The sequence below is a fragment of the Abrus precatorius genome, unplaced genomic scaffold (assembly GCF_003935025.1).
Source record: "Abrus precatorius isolate BTA unplaced genomic scaffold, Abrus_2018 Scaffold3, whole genome shotgun sequence".
Taxonomy (NCBI): Eukaryota; Viridiplantae; Streptophyta; class Magnoliopsida; order Fabales; family Fabaceae; genus Abrus; species Abrus precatorius.
Genome location: NW_020874373.1, coordinates 34,820,345 through 34,840,078, shown reverse-complemented (window position 1 = coordinate 34,840,078; position 19,734 = coordinate 34,820,345). Strand labels below are relative to the sequence as shown.

The 19,734-nt window shown below is 33.0% G+C and overlaps 3 protein-coding genes across 17 annotated transcripts; all 3 read right to left on the bottom strand.

The window, feature by feature from the left end:
* Positions 1 to 551: 551 nt before the first annotated feature.
* On the bottom strand, positions 552 to 6,335 carry LOC113861565. Of its 7 annotated transcripts, none has more exons than XM_027494477.1 (4): positions 6,021 to 6,096; positions 5,408 to 5,454; positions 1,693 to 3,397; positions 552 to 851 (listed from the first exon to the last, which is right to left on the bottom strand). In XM_027494477.1, the coding sequence occupies exons 3-4, from the start codon at positions 3,361 to 3,363 to the stop codon at positions 825 to 827; spliced, it is 1,698 nt and encodes a 565-aa protein (XP_027350278.1). In that variant the 5' UTR covers positions 3,364 to 3,397; positions 5,408 to 5,454; positions 6,021 to 6,096; the 3' UTR covers positions 552 to 824. The 7 variants fall into 7 exon arrangements, with proteins under 7 accessions (XP_027350278.1, XP_027350279.1, XP_027350277.1 ...); XM_027494476.1 differs by having other exon boundaries at positions 556 to 851; positions 1,475 to 3,397; positions 6,021 to 6,174; XM_027494478.1 differs by having other exon boundaries at positions 553 to 851; positions 5,408 to 6,096.
* A 2,637-nt stretch (positions 6,336 to 8,972) lies between these two features.
* LOC113862561 (proline-rich receptor-like protein kinase PERK8) lies at positions 8,973 to 11,929 on the bottom strand. The gene is made up of 6 exons (XM_027495640.1): positions 11,898 to 11,929; positions 10,978 to 11,047; positions 10,745 to 10,800; positions 9,861 to 10,008; positions 9,152 to 9,313; positions 8,973 to 9,045 (listed from the first exon to the last, which is right to left on the bottom strand). The coding sequence occupies exons 1-6, from the start codon at positions 11,927 to 11,929 to the stop codon at positions 9,016 to 9,018; spliced, it is 498 nt and encodes a 165-aa protein (XP_027351441.1). The 3' UTR covers positions 8,973 to 9,015.
* Positions 11,930 to 13,994: 2,065 nt separating this feature from the next.
* LOC113861203 lies at positions 13,995 to 19,303 on the bottom strand. Of its 9 annotated transcripts, none has more exons than XM_027493865.1 (4): positions 18,874 to 19,303; positions 18,306 to 18,566; positions 17,845 to 17,891; positions 14,008 to 16,173 (listed from the first exon to the last, which is right to left on the bottom strand). In XM_027493865.1, the coding sequence occupies exon 4, from the start codon at positions 16,137 to 16,139 to the stop codon at positions 14,259 to 14,261; it is 1,881 nt and encodes a 626-aa protein (XP_027349666.1). In that variant the 5' UTR covers positions 16,140 to 16,173; positions 17,845 to 17,891; positions 18,306 to 18,566; positions 18,874 to 19,303; the 3' UTR covers positions 14,008 to 14,258. The 9 variants fall into 9 exon arrangements, with proteins under 9 accessions (XP_027349664.1, XP_027349666.1, XP_027349671.1 ...); XM_027493870.1 differs by lacking the exon at positions 18,306 to 18,566 and having other exon boundaries at positions 18,874 to 18,947; positions 19,146 to 19,303; XM_027493863.1 differs by lacking the exon at positions 18,874 to 19,303 and having other exon boundaries at positions 13,995 to 16,173; positions 16,303 to 17,891; positions 18,306 to 18,336.
* Positions 19,304 to 19,734: the final 431 nt, after the last annotated feature.

Below are 19,734 nucleotides of genomic sequence, written 5' to 3'. Positions count from 1 at the left end.
ATAAGCTATGACTAAAGTTCTCATGACAAATAACCCGACTTACATTCACATTGTTGTTGCTACACAACTTTTTTTAAGTCTAAAGTTATCTGAAATGATCCCAACTCATAGATAAAAAGGAAAAAAATAAATCTTAAAACTTCATCGCTATAAAAACAAATAGAAATAGAAATTATCTATCTTGTTAGAAATAGGAATTATTTATCTTGTTAAATACATTTGAATTGTAGAGAAGTTGATGATTGTTTGGGTCAACAATTGGAATGCATACCATACTTATTGTCCAATCTTCATTCTCTAGAGTGTGTTTGGAACCATTAAAATAGGGGAAAAAAATTTTGATTTCTAAATCGTTTCTGAAGGAAAGAGTTTCTTAAACCGTAACCTTGAGCGGTTCTTTAGCCAATAGAGTAGAAATAAAAAAATGACTGAAACAAAGTATTCTGTTAACATTTTTTCTGTATATAATAATTTTCACTACGTTATTGACTGATACTTAATTTTTTAATAATAATAAAAAAAAAAAGTGTTAGCCTCAAAGACACTAAGCTGATTAACGCGCGTATGCACATTCATATCTATTCTTACAATACTAATAATCTGGTCCAAATCTAAACTATATATTCATCTCAAGATGCATTTATATATAGGTCAATGCTTAAGTACTCTTACATTAAAACGTGCATATAGTTTATATTGTGATGCCGCATGCAATGTGAGGTGCCAGTTATCATCAAGGCCAAACCTATGCAAAAGAGCTTGTCAAAGATGCAATTGTGTCCCTTATGCCCACTATGAGGAGTGCCCTTGTTATGCCGATATGACTACCCGTGGCGGCCAGCACAAATGCCCTTGAAATGAAATGAGTGGATCTCTCAAATGAAATAATTGGTGAAAGAGAGAGAGATAAACTTTATTAAATGCCGATTTTGTGTACTGACTCGATAGATTATTAAATGCAGGTTAGGAGATCAGTGACAAAAATATTGTCACCCATTGTAGCAAGACATGTACCCATAGGGCCCATATTATACAATTTCACATGATGGAAGTCCAATAACAAATAGGTAATTAACTGATATGCATAGGTTTATTGTGTCTGTATATATATATATATATATATATATATATATATATATATTGTTAATTTAATAAAAAATATTATTAAAAAATTATATAATTATAATATTAAAATTATACAAATAAAATAAATACGTTTTTTTAATAAAATTTTACTATTATTAATCATTTATTTTTAATCTTAAAAGCTAAAATTAACAAGATTTTATATTCCTCCATAAAATATCACGTAGGATGAAAATATTTATTATACACTTAAATACTCCATATTACATCAAGATAGTCTTATCACACACAACACACTTAATATGATAATATGACACATTATTTAAAAAGATTACATGTTAATTGCACACTAATTAGATAGCATTATTATTAGACACTTATCACTCACTCAATGATATTCCCACATGATGCCACCACCACCTACTAACGCACTTAAATTGGAGTTGCCCAATCGACAACCATTAAGAGCACAGAATCATCTGGAGTGAAGAACGAGGGATCCTTTTCTAGGATGGCCCTCTGATCTGAGCCTGATTCCTTTGTTTCAAGCTGGATGGTGTCATTAGCAAGTTCTATATCAGGAAATATCATGTTATGATGATTTACCTGCACTGTGACTTTGAGAGTGGAGCTGCTCAATGGTACAACTACAATGGATCTCGACAATGGAATGAGTTCTCCACGGTTTACTGTGACACGATCTCCTTTTTCTCTCTGGAACAAGATGCTTGTGGCATCAGCACCATTCCAACCAGCTAAACTCGAAACCTTCCCATAAACTTCACTTGTGTTTTCCCCTCCTTTAAACTTGGATATATTCACTTTAGCAGCTGCTGCATGTCTAGACACGCCATAATTGATGATCAAGCGACCCTCATCTATGTCGAATGCCTTGGATGTGGGTTTGTCATACACATTGCCAAATTTGAAGGAACTCCAGTACAAGCCTTGATAAAGGATGACTTCTTTGCCGTCGTTTCTGCCCTTTTCTTTGAGAAGAAACTGGATAGTAACCTCGCCAAGGGCCGAGATGGCTTCTTCAGATGGTCCAGTAAGCAAAACATCATTTGGGCCTGGATTGATGTACTCAGGATTGTCTTTTGAGCTGCTATAAATTATCTGGGTCCTTAGTGCATCAGTAACTGTGATTATACCATAGATCTCGCGTGCATGTGTGTAATTGTTGTCAATGCGTATCGAGAACACCTCGAGAAGCTCTGATCCAATTACAATACACTGCCCATCATCACCTCCCTCGAGAAGCTCTGATCCAATTACAATACACTGCCCATCATCACCTCCATCTTCCACGGCCGCCCTGGGCTTGCGTGGCTGTGGTTTGAAGCAAAAATACTTGACAATGCCCAACAATGCAATGATAATTTGAATACCACCCCATTCTTTTATTATCTTCCGTGCACTTTCGTAGGTGGACTTTTTCTCGCCGCTTATGTATTCAATCTTGCTGCTTGAATCACCAGAGGGGCATGAATCCAAGAAAAACAATGTTTTCGATAAGTGACTCCAATCCTTAATCTCATCTTCAAGTCGTTTGAAGCGTGAATCTCCTCCTTTCATCCCCTGCCGAATCGTTCTTCCTTGCTCGTAATTCTCTTCCGCGAATTGCCGTACGTGATTCAGCCTAAGTGCTTCAGAAGTCATCACAATCATAGCCATTAAACTGCTTGCCCTATTGTGATTTTCTTCAGATGTAGCGAGTTGAGTTACGGCATTTCTTAGGCTTTCAGAGCCAACGGCGATGTCTTCAACACCCATGGAGTCTTGCGTCTTTTCATCAGCAGCTTGCTTCTCTTCAACAGCAGCTGCTGCCAATCCCCCGTAGCTGCCATCAAAGGGTAACCATTCTGCATCTGTAATTAAGTGCTCATGATTTTCGTAGTCTAGCTCTAACCATTGTCCATTTTCCATCTGGTAACCAATTAGGTACAGGTTGTCCCTTCTATATCGGAGCCTGACAGTGTGATGATTCCCATCTCGATCATTTGCCCCTAATACCAAATCGAAGAGTCGAATCTCGCTCCGATTAGTTTGTTCAGGGATAAGCGCAGGAAGACCATGAGTAGAGTGAGGAGTAGAAGTAGGATCAGCAGGGTTTGGGACTACTTGCTCGCGCACTCGAGAGATAAATTGGTGGTACTGGTTGTTGTTTCTAGGTTGAACTTCAAATGGCTCAGTGAAATCTGGCTCCCTTGGTCTGCTAGAACCTGGCTTTGGTTTGCTGGGACCTGGCTTTGGTTTGCTGGAACCTGCACTCATTGTAATGCAACTTCAACTCGCTAGATGACTCTCCCTGCAAATAGATATACGTACTAGTAAATTTAGTTTATTCAATTCTAATAAAAAATTTGTGTGATGAGTTCGTTGGTGCGACTACTACATTATGTAGAAATAATAACAATAACAACAACAACTAATCTGCCACCACTAATGCTACCACCAACTTTAAATGTGTGCATTGTATGCTTTTTCTTTTCTTTTGTTTTTCTTTTTAGCACTTGGGGGCAGGTGAGTAGCTGATTTAATGGGATCCCCAAATACTCCTTCAGAAGAATAGCTAGTCGACAACATTAGCTTGAATGAAAAAGCTCGAAATTCATGCAAGAATGGAGCAAATAAAACATCAAATCCAATTCTCCTCCAACGTTTTATTTTAGTAATACATTAATACTTCTCCTCTAACGTTTTATTTTAGTAATACATTAATACTTTAAAGGTATTGCCTAAAATGTATACACACAGCACTTTTTTTTAAAAGTATTATCCCTAATCTCAAATAAATGTTGTCTTAAATCCATAACTGTTAATTTACCAAAAACAAAAAAACTGAGAGTACTACCTTGGAGAAAAAGTGTAAATATTTTATTAGAGGTGATATCCAGACTATACTACTCAAATATTGTCATATGTAAAAACTGTGCTCACTACGAACATCTTTTATGTAAAGAAACACTTGATTTTAGCAGCAAGTGAAAATGTTGCCTAACACTACACCCAAAAATAAAAATAAAAATGCTAAACTGTAGGAGTTTGACAACGAAGGTTGTAAGAAACTGCCTCAAATTAGAAAAAATTGAGCAATTTTTCATTTGGTAGATAGAAGAGGATAATATTTTATGAAACATCTAAGGGAATATCAAGAAACATAATTTTTCTGATAAAAAATTAATAACTAAGAAGTACTTACTGCATCAAACTAATAATAACCTCAAAGCCATCCACTTTCCACTCAAAATAACTCTTTCCTTCATCTAGTTTCTCACTTCAAGATAGTAGCATTCGCCAATAGAAATCTTTAAAAAATAGTATTTTTTTTCGTCTTTTATTATATGTCTATTTCAAAAATTTGATTTCACTACAAATAATTATTCATTTAAATATTTTAGTCTGTATTAAATATTTTTTCCCAATCACATACCCCATATGAATTGAAAAATAGATGAAAGAGAATTAGAGGAAAAAAAATAGAGTAACTGAGATGAGAGATAAATAAGTAAGGGTGTATTTCGCAAAAGAAAGAGAAAAAAAGGAGCAAAGTTGGGTGAAGTTTTATTTTTCGCATGTATATTTGGGTGTATTTAGCAAAAGAAAGAGAAAAAACGGAGCAAAGCTGGGTGAAGTTTTATTTTTAGCATGTATATTTGGATGAAGAGAAAGAAAATGATTATTTTGTAATTTCTTTCCTACATCTCTCTCCATCTTTTCCAACCAAATGGCAAAAATTAATCTTCATCCTCCCATTTTCTTTCCTATCACTTTTCTTCCTTTCTAATTTCCTCCAACCAAATAAAACTTGAGGATTGTTTTGTAAATTACACTAGAAGTTTTTCAACAACTTTCTTAATCTTTATAAGCATTTAGAATTTAATAATTATTCCAGAACGGAGGAATGTTGGGAAAAAAATTACTAGAACTGAAGTTAAGTTACAGACATCCAAAATCATTAATGATACACAAACTCTCAAACGACCTCAATAATGATAGGTGGCATTAATCAGTTACCATGGTCATCTGTATAGTACGTAAATCGTAAGATGACCAATATTATAGAACGAAACCTAAAACACATAATAGAACCCTTTAAAATCATTTAATTCTAATTCCAATCTCCATAATATGTTAACAACGTACAATAATCATAAGTTGATAAAAGTATCCAAAGAAAAAAAAAACAAATAAAGTGAAAAAAATAATTATGTTATATTATTATTATATACGAATACCTCCCCCCAAAAATAAAATAAAATATACGAATACCAAACTCTGCAACTAAAAGAGAGGAATGAAAATCTAGTTACGTTACCAAGACAAAGGGCTAGTGTAGTCTCACGACAACTCAACTTCTACCACCTGCGAAACAGAAGTTGAAAATGAAGCAATTATTTAGTATTTAAACATAAGCATAACGTCAAATTTCATGGGATCAGTTGTGGAAGTTTAGGAGATCAGGAATTTCTAATTTTCCATAAATAATAATTAAGAATTTGTATTATGCTGAAATAGCTTCAATACTCTGTTCTAACGCACTGAAATTTAGAATTAATGCCTTTTGAACACTTATAAACACAATACAATGAATCTAAGCCAATTTAATTATCATTCGCAATCAACCTAATTCCCAAATTTGGGAATCAATTCTAATTCTCTCCCTATGAATGAAATCTAACCATAGGCACGTTAAAAAAAACAATTATTAGAATTCTAACAATTGAAATTAAAGAACGATAACCAATAAAAATAAAAATAGAGAATTAAAGGAAACCAAAATTGCAATCAAGTTAAAACGATAACCTCAAGAACAACGTCAATCCTACAAGGTAAAAAGAACTACTCCTCCATGAATGGAGGTTACAAAGCAAAATCAAAAATAAAAATAAACTAATCCTAAAAGAAAGAGGTGAAGAAGAAGGGAATACTGTGGAGAGAGAATGAGAGTGAGAGAGAAGGGGTTGCTCCCAAACTTGGGTGAGGGGGTCTGAATTTAACACTCATTTTTTGGCACAAACATAACGTTTATCTATGTATATTTTTGCAATTTTTTGTTAAGTGAATAATTACCACAGAACATATGTCAGGCTACCAGATTTTGTGCGAATTTATCCTTTAATCTTGAACAGATTTTTCTCCAAGATAAGATTTGATTCTGAGTTCGTGGTCAACATAAAAGTTGAAGATCTTTTTCTTGTCTTTTTAGAGATTCTTAAATCATTCAAATCCGATATTTGAGGAGTGAGATATGATTTTTATGTTGATAGCACTTTTCTAAAATATCTAGTGCAATTAACTCAATTATTTCCTAAGATGCCTGAGAGGACAATAATCCAATTCCCACTTAATTCATCAATATCAATGGCTAATTGGTTGCAATAATGCCCAAGTTAGGAGGATAAATAACATGGGTTCTTATTAGGGATATACTTGTTCTTCGTTCTGCAATTAAAATATGTGACTTTACTTCTCTCTTTAGCGTTCTGTTATGATGTTTCTAATAAAATTTTAAGCTCTCCTTTATCCTGAATGAGAGTACTTATAATGATACTTTTACATAAAGTCAATCTTTTTATCTATCTTTCTTATTTTACTTTTATATGTATTATATTAAGCTAATAAACTTAATGATCAACCTTGAATTAATTTTTTTAATAATTTAAATAATTGTTTTTTTATTAGTTACTTATTTTAATTACTATTAGTTTATTTTAAAACGATCGAAAAAGTATCGATATCTTAGAACAAAGCTAAAGAAATTATTAGCACTTGCGTTTAAAAGTGAAGCTGAAAGGATAGTTTGTATGGCTAGTAAAGCTAGACCTTTGACTTAAGAGAACAAATACAATTATAACAGAGCACAAATGTTAGTAAAAATACAATTAATTTTTTTAAAAATTATAATGGGAGAAATTCATTTGACTATAAAAGTAAAATTTGTTTATTTACTATACATAAAATTGAGAAAAAAAAATCTAATTTCATGAATTATATAGTAATATATACGTTACTACTAATTTTGACATGAATATTCTTAAATTTTGATCCCTTTAAGAAAAAACATATACAATTTTAAAAATATAAAATTATTCATTAAAAAAAAGCTAATACTAATAAAATAAGAATAGTATCAAACATAAATATACCAAATTAAAAATACCTAAAATTATACCAATCTTAACACGATTGCGATATATATATATATCGTTTTTGCTTTTGATCACGTGCTCGCAATGGAAGTTAACATTATTTATATATGTTATAGTTGATGCAGCATTGATATTTTTTTTGAATTGATTGAAATATAGATCTTATTTATTAGATGAAATTCATTTTTATTCTTATAAAAAAAACTTGTAACCTATCATGTCCAATTAACATTGTACAGTAAACGTTATCAAAAAAGCTAACAAGGACATCTAATATATATATATATATATATATAATTTTTCCCTTTATTCTTTAGTATTTGCTACTTCATTCTCACCCTTTATCATTTTTTTTCATAACCATTAATTTGTTGAAGGAGTCTTTCAACAATTCGAATAACTCATTCTTTTTTTTTCTACTTCATCTTCTTTATGAGCATCCTATTCCTCAATTTCTATCAAATGCATAAATTAATCTCTAAGTAAAATGATCGACTCAGATAAATGAAAATGAAATTTGCAGAAAGTAAAACCATGAAAGCAAACAGTAGGAGTAATTAATGTCAATAAACTATTTAAGAATGACTTGAGACTTCTTACAAAAACTAATAACCATATCCACTCAAAACACAAAAAGAATTGAAGACCCATGATAAGATTTTTGCATGGTTCCACATTAGTCTAGGTGTATAACAGAATTGGAAATTAGACAGAACAACAGAGAGAGAGAGAGAGAGAAAATGTATCATATAGATAGAAAGAAAGAAATACTCATACTCATATAGATAGAAAAAAATGTAACAGAATTGAAAGAGAGTATGATGAGAAGGTTGAAGAATGCGAATGAGAGTGGCAAGAGTCCAAAATCTGCTGAAGTTCACAGATGAGTTGCTTAAGCATCCCCATCCTTTCTTCATACACTTGGACTTTTCGTGTTGTAATATTGTGAGGAAATGACCCCTGGGTCAGCCTCAACAGTGACCCTCACTGTTCTGGCTCATCTTTTTTTTTATCTCATATTTCCTTTTGAAACTCTCTTGTTTACTTTTACGTAATACTAACTAATTTTAAAAAATAAAATTATACAATTAATTTTAAAATAAAATATTTTTAAAATTAATATTTAAAAAAATATATAAAATAATACATTAACATAAATTCAATATATTAATTATACAATTATTTTAATTTAAAATTAAATAATATAACCTATCACACTAGTTAACCATCTATGATTTATAATTCATATCTTAATATATATCAATTTAATTCAAGTTGCACATATTTATTAAATTTAAACTGCGTAAAGAACGGTGAATTCAGATCGATCACAACTCATACAAGATATTATATCATTAACATCAATAATAAATACATTGAGTTCTGTAAAAAAAAACCTAATATACAAAGAATCAAAGTGCCATAGCAAGCAAAATCACGATGAAGAGAACAAAAATATTAAAAATGAGATTTACAGAGTAGAGTACACCCAAGGAAATGCAATTTGTTGTGCATCAATCAAAATTTTTGCAATCCCTTAAGATAAGAGTGAATCATCTGACTCAAACATTCCAAGTGGCAGATTTATTTTGGGAAAACAGAGTAGTTGAGTCCTGGTCTCTACTCCTCCAGCTACTCTGAGACTCATTAAAGAAACTGGAACTATCTTGGCTCCCAAAAGCCATCCTTCTAAACTTCTTATTTGTGCAGATTGCTGTGCAGAATCAAACACCGAACTCTGCCCCGGTTTCATTCCATTATTGAGATCTGTAAACTAGTCTAAGGAATCTAAAGCTCTCACGACCTGTGAAGCAGTGATGCACAAATGAAATCAAAGCATGTACAAATTGGTATCTTCAAAATCACAACAGCTATATGTGGCCTGCTATAATTCCAGAGGATAACATTACCTGACTCATCCGCGGCCTCTTTACTGATGAGTGGCGTACGCAGGCTGCAGCAGCCTCAATCATCCGAAACATCTCATTTCTATTATAATTCTCTCCCAGTCTTGGATCTACCAAAATTTCAAAGTCCTCGTTATCAAGTGCTTCGGTCAACAGAGGCCGAGCCTGGATACAAGTTTGTTAATTATTGAAAATGAGATATTTACCCTTGCCTCTCTTCTACAATTTATAGAAAGTGCATGTAATTGAGTACTATTATGTAAGCAAATGTAGGCGAGTACAAGTTGATCTTATACTTGATCACAAATATCTCCTTCAGCATTCATAAAAATTTCTATTTTGCTAAATCACAAATTATGAAACATGAGCCATTTCCTTGTCTTTTTTTTCAATCTCTTTCTAGGTTATGATTTAAGATTGTCCCTTGTTTTTTACCTCTTCGTTCAAGTTTTTACTAATAATTATAAAAAAAAAAAAAAAGTTACCATTTTTTCAAGCTGTTTTCTGTTTTCAGAGTTTTGTAAATGATGTAAACAAGATTTTATTGCTTTACATGTCTGAAGTCTGACCCTATGAAGCTATATGCCTATATCAATTAATTAAATTTAGGAAATTTGTGTAAGCTAAATCCTTAGAACCTATTTTTCTACATGTATTTCCTAATAATAATAATAATAATAAAAGAAAATGTTGATGGAAACTCATGACTCACCCATTCAACCAGGCTCTCATCACCAATTGGCTGAGATGCATCTACAGGCTTACGACCAGTAATTAGCTCCAAAGGCAAAACCCCAAAGGAATATACATCAGACTTTTCAGTTAGTTTCCCACTTGTAGCATATTCTGGTGCCATGTACCTGGCAATTCAGACCATCATTTCCGTTAGATGTACTAAGAATAAAATTAAGCTGAGAGTAATAAAATTAAGCTGAAAATATTTCAATTAGAATTTAAATAAGCCAGCAGATGATAATAACACAATACTTCAGAATTCATAGTGTAGTTATTTCCGGTGCAATAAAGTTACATAGTGTCTATTTTTTTTGTTGATATAAGGGGTATTTTCATGGGTTTACCTATTGTATTCATACTATTGTATTAAATGATCCAAGCCTTTTACTTTCTGATCACATAATGCATACAGCTCTAGTTGCTGGTTGAGCTGGTTCGATGGTTCTATATGAATTAGCAGTTTTAATCTCTCTAACCCTATTCTTGATCTAACCTGGAGACAGGATATGTTTGTTATACTCTTCATGACTCGTTTAGGAATAATTAATTCGTGGAACGGTTGGAATATTAGGGACTATAACGAATTTGGGTATTTGGAGTTACAAAGGTGTGGCCGGAGTCCATATTGTGTTTTCGGGCTTGTACTTTTTAGCAGCTATTCCTTGTCCAACTTAATTAACAAACTAACAGTATTACTCATAAGATAATATTAACAATGATTAATAAAAGCAATTTATACGATAGATGTAATACATTTATTTTGATATGCAATACGGATAGTCAGAAGAAGAAATAAGATGTAAGGGCTAATAACAGGATTCCATTATGTGGCTCAAACATCCCAATTAAATATGGTGTAACCTGGACAAAGTTACTATGTAGTCCAATGCCAATTTTGCAAGCCCAAAGTCTGAAACCTGATGGCAAAATCATACCAGAGAAGGTCACAATCGTATCAAAAGTGATACACAAATTTGAAGATGCCAATGCAGCACAAGCTGGAATTGAATCATGAATTGATTTACTAAAAGACTTGCTTAAAATTTTCAAAATGTATTCTGCATTGGCGGGTACAGATTATTAAAGTGGCTTACTTGAGCTTCAAAGTTGTGATCAAGGATGTTTGATGACTTAATATCTCGATGAATGATGCGTGGATATGGCCTGACAAAAGAATTGAAATGAAATAAGATCAATAGTATTTATGCTATAAAACCAAAAATTTTACATTTTCTTTACGGCTAAATTATTATTATTATTATTATTATAGTATTGGATACCAATAAAGATAGCACATGATTGTCACACAAAATTTTGCATTTTCTTTTTTACTAAACTAAATTATCTGGTCTTCAACATGTTTTAAACCTCTTTTCCCTTTTCCATTTTTTCATTCGTGATCCCACCAACGACTGTGATTTCTTTTTTCATGATTATAGCCTTGTTTCAATTGCTAAACCATGACATTTCTTTGCAATGTATTGTGCAAGCTTTACTGTTTAACAAAAATAACTTTTAAAGTTTTATCGAGTCCAATGTTACAAGTTGTCACAAGTTTAATTCTAATTACTTCAGGTAATTCCAAGTTCTTGTTTTCTCTTCATCAACCTTTATCCCTATTCTTTTTGCAACGTCACGGGTGCAGTTTTGAAATGTTATTGCTTCGATGGTCTACTTATCCGGCAGTAAAATTTCTAGACAGTTGACGGTAGTAAATTGGTACTGGAATCATCTAAAACTTATGGCCACTAGAATAACAAATGTTAATGGTTCAAAAATGTGGGTAAATTTGAATCTTCTTGAAAGAAAATTTTTCATAAAAGTCATAAGGATTATTTCTTTGTCACTGAAATTTCTACTTCCTGGATTCTGCAGGAAACAGAATTTCTTCTCAAGATTTCTTGGAACAACAGGTTTGATTTTCACATAAAGGATCATAGTGCAATTCATTGTACACTTCAGACAGTTACAAAAATCTTGGACACAAAAGCCGCACACTTTCGAGTTTGATTACCTTTTACCCTGTGCACATGCTAATTGCCCCATTCGCATCTTTCTATCTCATCAAGTAATTGACCAGATTCTTCCCATTTGTTTCATATTTGTAAGTCAAGTTTTCCCCAAAAAAAAAGAAAATAGTTGATCCGGTTGAATTATTATTACAAGGATTACATTAGATTTTGTAAAGAAGAAAATTAAGCAAAAAAGTCTTGATTACTTTCCATTACTCTACGCATCATATACAATTGCAATTTTGATGAGAATTTGACTAACCAATGAGCTAGTGATTCACTATCGCGATCCTATAATCATTACAAGCTATTCTCCAAACACTAGAAGAAAAAGTAAAAAGAGAGAAAACCTAATTCTACCTTTGGGGGTTGCAAAATCAGGTTTCAATGAATTAGCGAAAAAGGTACTTATAGGCCCAAGTACTAGGGGTAATTTGGTGAATCAATCAAATACAAGGAGATTATTTTTATATGCACTGTGCGTGTCTTACTAGCGATCCACTTTGCTCTCCCTAGCGGTGTTTCTGGTAATATTATAGACTTAGCAGCACAATTTAGAATTATATGGTTGGCACGGAGCCAGTCCATTCCAAAGATAACATTTAGACCCAATAGTGGGATACGAACTAGATTAGGAAACTTAGTTTTGCTCCTAGTTATCTTTTCCTTCCCCGATTTTGAGAGAGGCTTTTAAAGTTTTAGATTGCAATAGTTTTTGAACGCACAATCCAACCCCCCTCCATGTGCTATATTTTGCCATTTCACTTGGGACCCAGGGAAGGGTCCCCGAGCCCCAAATTTGTACTGCTCTGGTGCAGCATATCTGAAAGGTAGGGATTGTACAAATCATGGATTGTCATGGTTGGGCATCATACGTGATGTGTCTAATATAAACAAGGATTATTAACTTAGGGTTATCAAGGAGTAAATTGATGACTACTAAAAAAAATTGCTTTGCTTTTTAATCATAAAAAATTGTAGAGAAGTTGATGATTCTTTGGGTCAACAATTGGAATGCATACCATACTTATTGTCCAATCTTCGTTCTCTAGAGTGTGTTTGGAACAATTAAAATAGGGGAAATTTTTTTTTTATTTCTAAGAGTATGTTTGATTTCTTTTTTAAAAATAGTATAAATTAACATACCCTAAATCGTTTCTGAAGGAAAGAGTTTCTTAAACCGTAACCTTGAGCGGTTTTTTAGCCATTAAAGTATAAATAAAAAAATTACTGAAACAAAGTATTTTGTCAACATTTTTTCGGTATATAATAATTTTTACTACGTTATTGACTGATACTTAATTTTTTAATAATAAAAAAAAAAGTGTTAGCCTCAAAGACACTAAGCAGATTAATGCGCATATATATGCACATTCATATCTATTCTTACAATACTAATAATCTGGTCCAAATGTAAACTATATATTCATCTCAAGATGCATTTATATATAGGTCAATGCTTGAGTATTCTTACATTAAAACGTGCATATATTTTATATATATGAGTTATGAAAATATTATTTTTCTTGTTATGGTTTAGATTGTGATGCCGCATGCAATGTGAGGTGCCAGTTATCATCACGGCCAAACCTATGCAAAAGAGCTTGTGGAACTACCTTGTCAAAGATGCAATTGTGTCCCTTATGGCCACTATGAGGAGTGCCCTTGTTATGCCCATATGACTACCGTGGCGGCCAGCCCAAATGCCCTTGAAATGAAATGAGTGGATCTCTCAAATGAAATAATTGGAGAAAGAGAGAGAAACTTTATTAAACGCCGAATTTGTGTACTGAGTCGATAGATTATTAAATGCCGTTGCAGTAGGTTAGGAGATCAATGACCAAAAAATTGTTTCACCCATTGTAGCAAGACATGTACCCATAGGGCCCATATTATATCATCTCACATGACGGAAGTCCAATAACAAACAGGTAATTAACTGATATGCATAGGTTTATTGTGTCTTTATATATATATATATAGTGTTAATTTAATAAAAAATATTATTAAAAAATTATATAATTATAATATTAAAATTATAAAAATAAAATAAATATCTTTTTTAATAAAATTTTACTATTATTAATCATTTATTTTTAATCTTAAAAGCTAAAATTAACAAGATTTTATATTCCTCCATAAAATATCACGTAGGATGAAAATATTTATTATACACTTAAATACTCCATATTACATCAAGATAGTCTTATCACACACAACACACTTAATATGATAATATGACACATTATTTAAAAAGATTACATGTTAATTGCACACTAATTAAATAGCATTATTATTAGACACTTATCACTCACTAAATGATATTCCCACATGATGCCACCACCACCTACTTACGCACTTAATCAAATTGGAGTTGCCCAATCGACAACCATTAAGAGCACAGAATCATCTGGAGTGAAGAGCGCAGTATCCGTTTCTTGGATGGCCCTCTGATCTGAGCCTGATTCCTTTGTTTCAAGCTGGATGGTGTCATTAGCAAGTTCTACGTCGGGAAATATCATGTTATGATGATTTACCTGCACTGTGACTTTGAGAGTGGAGCTGCTCAATGGTACAACTACAATGGATCTCGACAATGGAATGAGTTCCCCACGGTTTACTGTGACGCGATCTCCTTTTTCTCTCTGGAACAAGATGCTTGTGGCATCAGCACCATTCCAACCAGCTAAACTCGAAACCTTCCCATAAACTTCACTTGTGTTTTCCCCTCCTTTAAACTTGGATATGTTCACTTTAGCAGCTGCTGCATGTCTAGACACGCCATAATTGATGATCAAGCGACCCCCATCTATGTCGAATGCCTTGGATGTGGGTTTGTCATACACATTGCCAAATTTGAAGGAACTCCAGTACAAGCCTTGATAAAGGATGACTTCTTTGCCGTCGTTTCTGCCCTTTTCTTTGAGAAGAAACTGGATAGTAACCTCGCCAAGGGCCGAGATGGCTTCTTCAGATGGTCCAGTAAGCAAAACATCATTTGGGCCTGGATTGATGTACTCAGGATTGTCTTTTGAGGTGTTATAAATTATTTGGGTCCTTAGTGCATCAGTAGCTGTGATTATTCCATAGATCTCGCGTGCATGTGTGTAATTGTTGTCAATGCGTATCGAGAACACCTCGATAAGCTCTGATCCAAATACAATACACTGCCCATCATCACATCCCTCGAGAAGCTCTGATCCAATTACAATACACTGCCCATCATCACCTCCATCTTCCACGGCCGCCCTGGGCTTGCGTGGCTGTGGTTTGAAGCAAAAATACTTGACAATGCCCAACAATGCAATGATAATTTGAATACCACCCCAGTCTTTTATTATCTGCAGTGCACTTTTGTAGGTGGACTCTTTGCCGCCGCTTTGGTAGACATTATTGCTGTTTGGCTCAGAGGGGCATGCATCCAAGAAAAACAATGTTTTTGATAAGTGACTCCAATCCTTAATCTCATCATCAAGTCGTTTGAAGCGTGAATCTGTTCCATCCATCCCCTGCCGAATCGTGCTACCTTGCTCGTAATTCTCTTCCACGAATTGCCGTACGTTATTCAGCCTAAGTGCTTCAGAAATCATCACAATCATAGCCATTAAACTCTTTGCCCTATTGCGATTGACTTCAGATGTAGCGAGTTGAATTACCGCATTTCCTAGGCTTTTAGAGCCAACGGCGATGTCTTCAACACCCAGGGGTTTTTTCTTCTTTTTATCAGCAGCTTGCTTCTTTTCATCAGCAGCTTGCTTATTTTCATCAGCAACAGCAGCTGCTGCCAATCCCCCGTAGCTGGCATCAAAGGGTAACCATTCTGCACCTGTAATTAAGTGCTCATGTTTTTCGTTGTCTAGCTCTAACCAATTTCCATTTTCCATCTGGTAACCAATTAGGTAGAGGTTGTCCCTTCTAAATCGGAGTATGACAGTGTGAGGAACTCCATTATTTGCCTTTAATACCAAATCGAAGAGTCGAATCTCGCTCCGATTAGTTTGTTCAGGGATAAGCGCAGGAAGACCATGAGTAGAGTGAGGAGTAGAAGTAGGATCAGCAGGGTTTGGGACTACTTGCTGGCGCACTCTAGAGATAAATTCCTGGTACTGGTCTTTTCTAGGTTGAACTTTGAATTCCTCAGTGAAATCTGGCTCCCTTGGTTTGCTGGGACCTGCCTTTGGTTCGCTGGGATCTGGCTTTGGTTTGCTGGGACCTGGCTTTTGTTTGCTGGGACCTGCACTCATTGTAATGCAACTTCAACTCGCTAGATGACTCTCCCTGCAAATAAATATACGTAGTAGTAAACTTAGTTTATTCAATTCTAAATAAAAACTGTGTGTGATGAGTTCGTTGGTGATACTACTACATTACGTAGAAATAATAATAATAATAATAACAACGTGTTACCTATCAAACAGAAGAATGAGAAAAGATTGATGGACAACAATAATCTGCCACTAATGCTACAACCAACTTTAAATGTGTGCATTGCATGCTTTTTTTCTTTTCTTTTCTTTTTCTTTTCTTTTTCTTTTTAGCAGTTGGTGGCAGGTGAGTAGCTGATTTAATGGTATCCCCAAATACTCCTTCAGAAGAATAGCTAGTCGACAACATTAGCTTGAATGAAAACGCTCGGAATTCATGCAAGAATGGAGCAAACAAAACATCAATTCCAATTCTCCTCCAACGTTTTATTTTAGTAATACTTTAAAAGTATTGCCTAAAATGTATACACAACACTTTTTTTTTTTAAAGTATTATCCTTATTCTCAAATAAATATTGTCTTAAATCCATAAGTGTTAACTTTTGTTAGAGGTGATATTCAAACTATACTATTCAAATATTGTAATATGTAAAATCTGTGCTCACTATGAACATCTTTTATGTAAAGAAACATTTGATTTTAGCAACAAGTGAAAAATGTTGCCTAACACTACACAAAAAAAAATAAAAAAATAAACTGTAGCAGTAAGACAAGGAAGGTTGTAAGAAACCGCCTCAAATTAGAGAAAATTGAGCAATTTTTCATTTGGTAGACAGAGGATAATATTTTGTGAAACATCTGAAGGGATATCAAGAAACATAATTTTTCTAATAAAAAATTAACTAAAATGTTCTAACTGCATCCAACTAATAATAAACTTAAAACCAACACTCAAAATAACTCTTCCTTCATCTAGTTTCTCACTTTACGATAGTAGCATTCGCGAATAGAAAAAAATATTAATATTGAATAACAATTTTAACCTTATATTATTTTAAGATGTTATTTTATTTTAACTAAAACCTTGAAAAAAGACACCCACCAGCATCTCTCTCCATCTCTTCCAACCAAATGGCAAAAATTAATCTTCATCCTCCCATTTACCTTCCTATCACTTTTCTTCCTTTCTAATTTCCTCCAACCAAATAAAACTTAAGGATTGTTTTGTAAATTACACTAGAGTTTTGTCAACATTAATGTTTTTCAACAAATTTCTTAATCTTTATAAGCATTTAGAATTTAACAACTATTCCAGAACGGAGAAATGTTGGGAAAAAAAAAATTACTAAAACTGAAGTTAGGTTACAGGCATCCAAAATCATTAATGATACACAAACTCTCAAACCACCTCAGCAATGATAGGTGGCATTAATCAGTTACCATAATCATCTGTATTACTCCTTTCATTCTATATTATTTGTCATCATAATATTATAGAACGAAACCTAAAACACATAATAGTACTCTTTAAAATCATTTAATTCTAATTCCAATCACCATAATATGTTAACAACGTACAATAATCATAAGTTACTAAAAGTACCCAAAAAAGTAACAAATAAAAAAAAAAATCATAAGTTATATTAGTATTATATACGAATACCTCCCCCACAAAAATAAAATAAAATATAGAATACCAAAACTCTGCAACTAAAAGGGATGAATGAAAATCTAGTTAAGTTACCAAGACAAAGGGCTAGTGCAGTCTCACGACAACTCAACTTCTACCACCTGCGAAACAGAAGTTGAAAATACAATTATCAGAATTCTAACAATTGAAATTAAAGAACGATAACCAATAAAAATAGAGAATTAAAGGAAACCAAAACTGCAATCAAATTAAAACAAAAACCTCAAGTCCATCAATGGAGGTTACAAAGCAAAATCTTTAACGGTTTAATGATAGTGTTTTTGAACTCAAAACTGGTTTTTTATAAAAACTACGGGTAATTACCAGTGATCCATGAAAAACAATTAAAAAGAACTAATCGTTCAATTCTCTAAAAAAATGATTTTTAAAATATTTTTCTTCAATTAAATTTAAATTTATTAAATTTAATTTTAAACAAATAATATAATTTTAATAAAATCTGTAAAAAATAATTTAAAAATTTCTTTAAACACATGTAATAACGTGGGACTTACATAAAAAATTTTTAAGAAGACATTTGATTTTCACCGCTAAGGTGTAAGTGGATATTTATAATGATCATTAAGGCGCGAAGACAGCACCCAGAATAACAAAAATCGCGCTGCACATCAGGGCTGACACCGTCAGTCCACTTGTGGTCCCAGTTTGGCGCTTTAGAAGTCCGATTTAACTCTTTTAGATAGAAATAGAAGTTGTAGATATTTGAATAAGCTTTCCAAAGCTGCAAATTTCATCTCAATTGGACATCTGTGGCTCTAGATATTATCCAAACACGAAACATATGTGAGGCTACCAGATTTTGTGCGAATTTATCTATAATCTTGCAACAGATTTTTCTCTAAGATAAGATTTGATTCTGAATTCGTGGTCAACATAAAAGTTGAAGATCTCCTTCTTATCTTTTCAGATATTCTTAAATCGTTCAAATCCGATATTTGAGGAGTGAGATATGATTTTTATATCAATAGTATTTATCTAAAATATCTAGATTCAGTTAAGATCTTTCAATTAATGACCTTATCTTCTATATTTTTGCAAAATAAGATAAAATCAGCCATGAACCTTGTCTCCCAATGATAACAATCTCTTTTGTCTTGCATGCACCAACAATGGGGAATCCCTGCGATAAAATCATTCTTCCAAAGACCAAGTTACAAGCACGGGTTATTCCAATGATAATAATCTCTTAAAACTAGTGCAATTAACTCAAATATTTCCTAAGATGCCTGAGAGGACAATAATCCAATTCCCACTAAATTCATCAATATTAATGGCTAATTGGGTTCAATAATGCTCAAGTTAGGAGGATAAATAACATGCAAATAAAGACTCACCAAACTCCCCCACACTTAAACAATTGCATGTCCTCGTCCAAGAACTAGAACTACAGATTACAGCAACTCAGAATGCAAAAACACAGCACAACATCAATTCTAATGAACCCAAAAACACAATCACACAGGCTGGAACATGTTTTAGACAAAAGAAATTCAGTCAAGCAAGGCAGAAGTAACAATATATATACATGGCACACGTGGACCTCAAAACCTTATTATGAACGATTTTTTTTCTTCCTTCTTTTTGGATTTTTTTGATTTTTTTTTTCTTTTTTTGACTTGTCCTTCAGATGTGCCATTTTATTGATTCTTGTCACATAGAACTTGCAACATCAGCACCGTGCCCCCCACACTTAAATGGGAGCATGTCCTTGTGCTTCCCCACACTTATGTTCAAGCAAGCCCAAAATTAAATTTTCTTCTCTTTTAAGGTCAATTAAATGATTAAAATAAATGTGGGGACCACTTTTATGAGCATGTCCTCTACTTTATTTTATTTCATCTTAATTTGCTCTTAAACAGCTAAAAAGCTTATGATGGAATTTAACAAATTTCAGTCCAAAATTTGTTTCCTTTTTATTTCACT

Bases quoted from the DNA above. Each gene is read 5' to 3' on its own strand.
- LOC113861565 (XM_027494475.1), bottom strand. From the start codon at position 3,363: ATGAGTGCAGGTTCCAGCAAACCAAAGCCAGGTCCCAGCAAACCAAAG.
- LOC113862561 (XM_027495640.1), bottom strand. From the start codon at position 11,929: ATGGGGCAATTAGCATGTGCACAGGGTAAAAG. The intron at 10,801-10,977 runs GTAAGCCACTTT...TTTTGCCATCAG, and splicing joins ATCACAACTTTGAAGCTCAA to GTTTCAGACTTTGGGCTTGC. The intron at 10,009-10,744 runs GTTACACCATAT...CTGAATTGCCAG, and splicing joins TACATAGTAACTTTGTCCAG to GTACATGGCACCAGAATATG.
- LOC113861203 (XM_027493867.1), bottom strand. From the start codon at position 16,139: ATGAGTGCAGGTCCCAGCAAACAAAAGCCAGGTCCCAGCAAACCAAAG.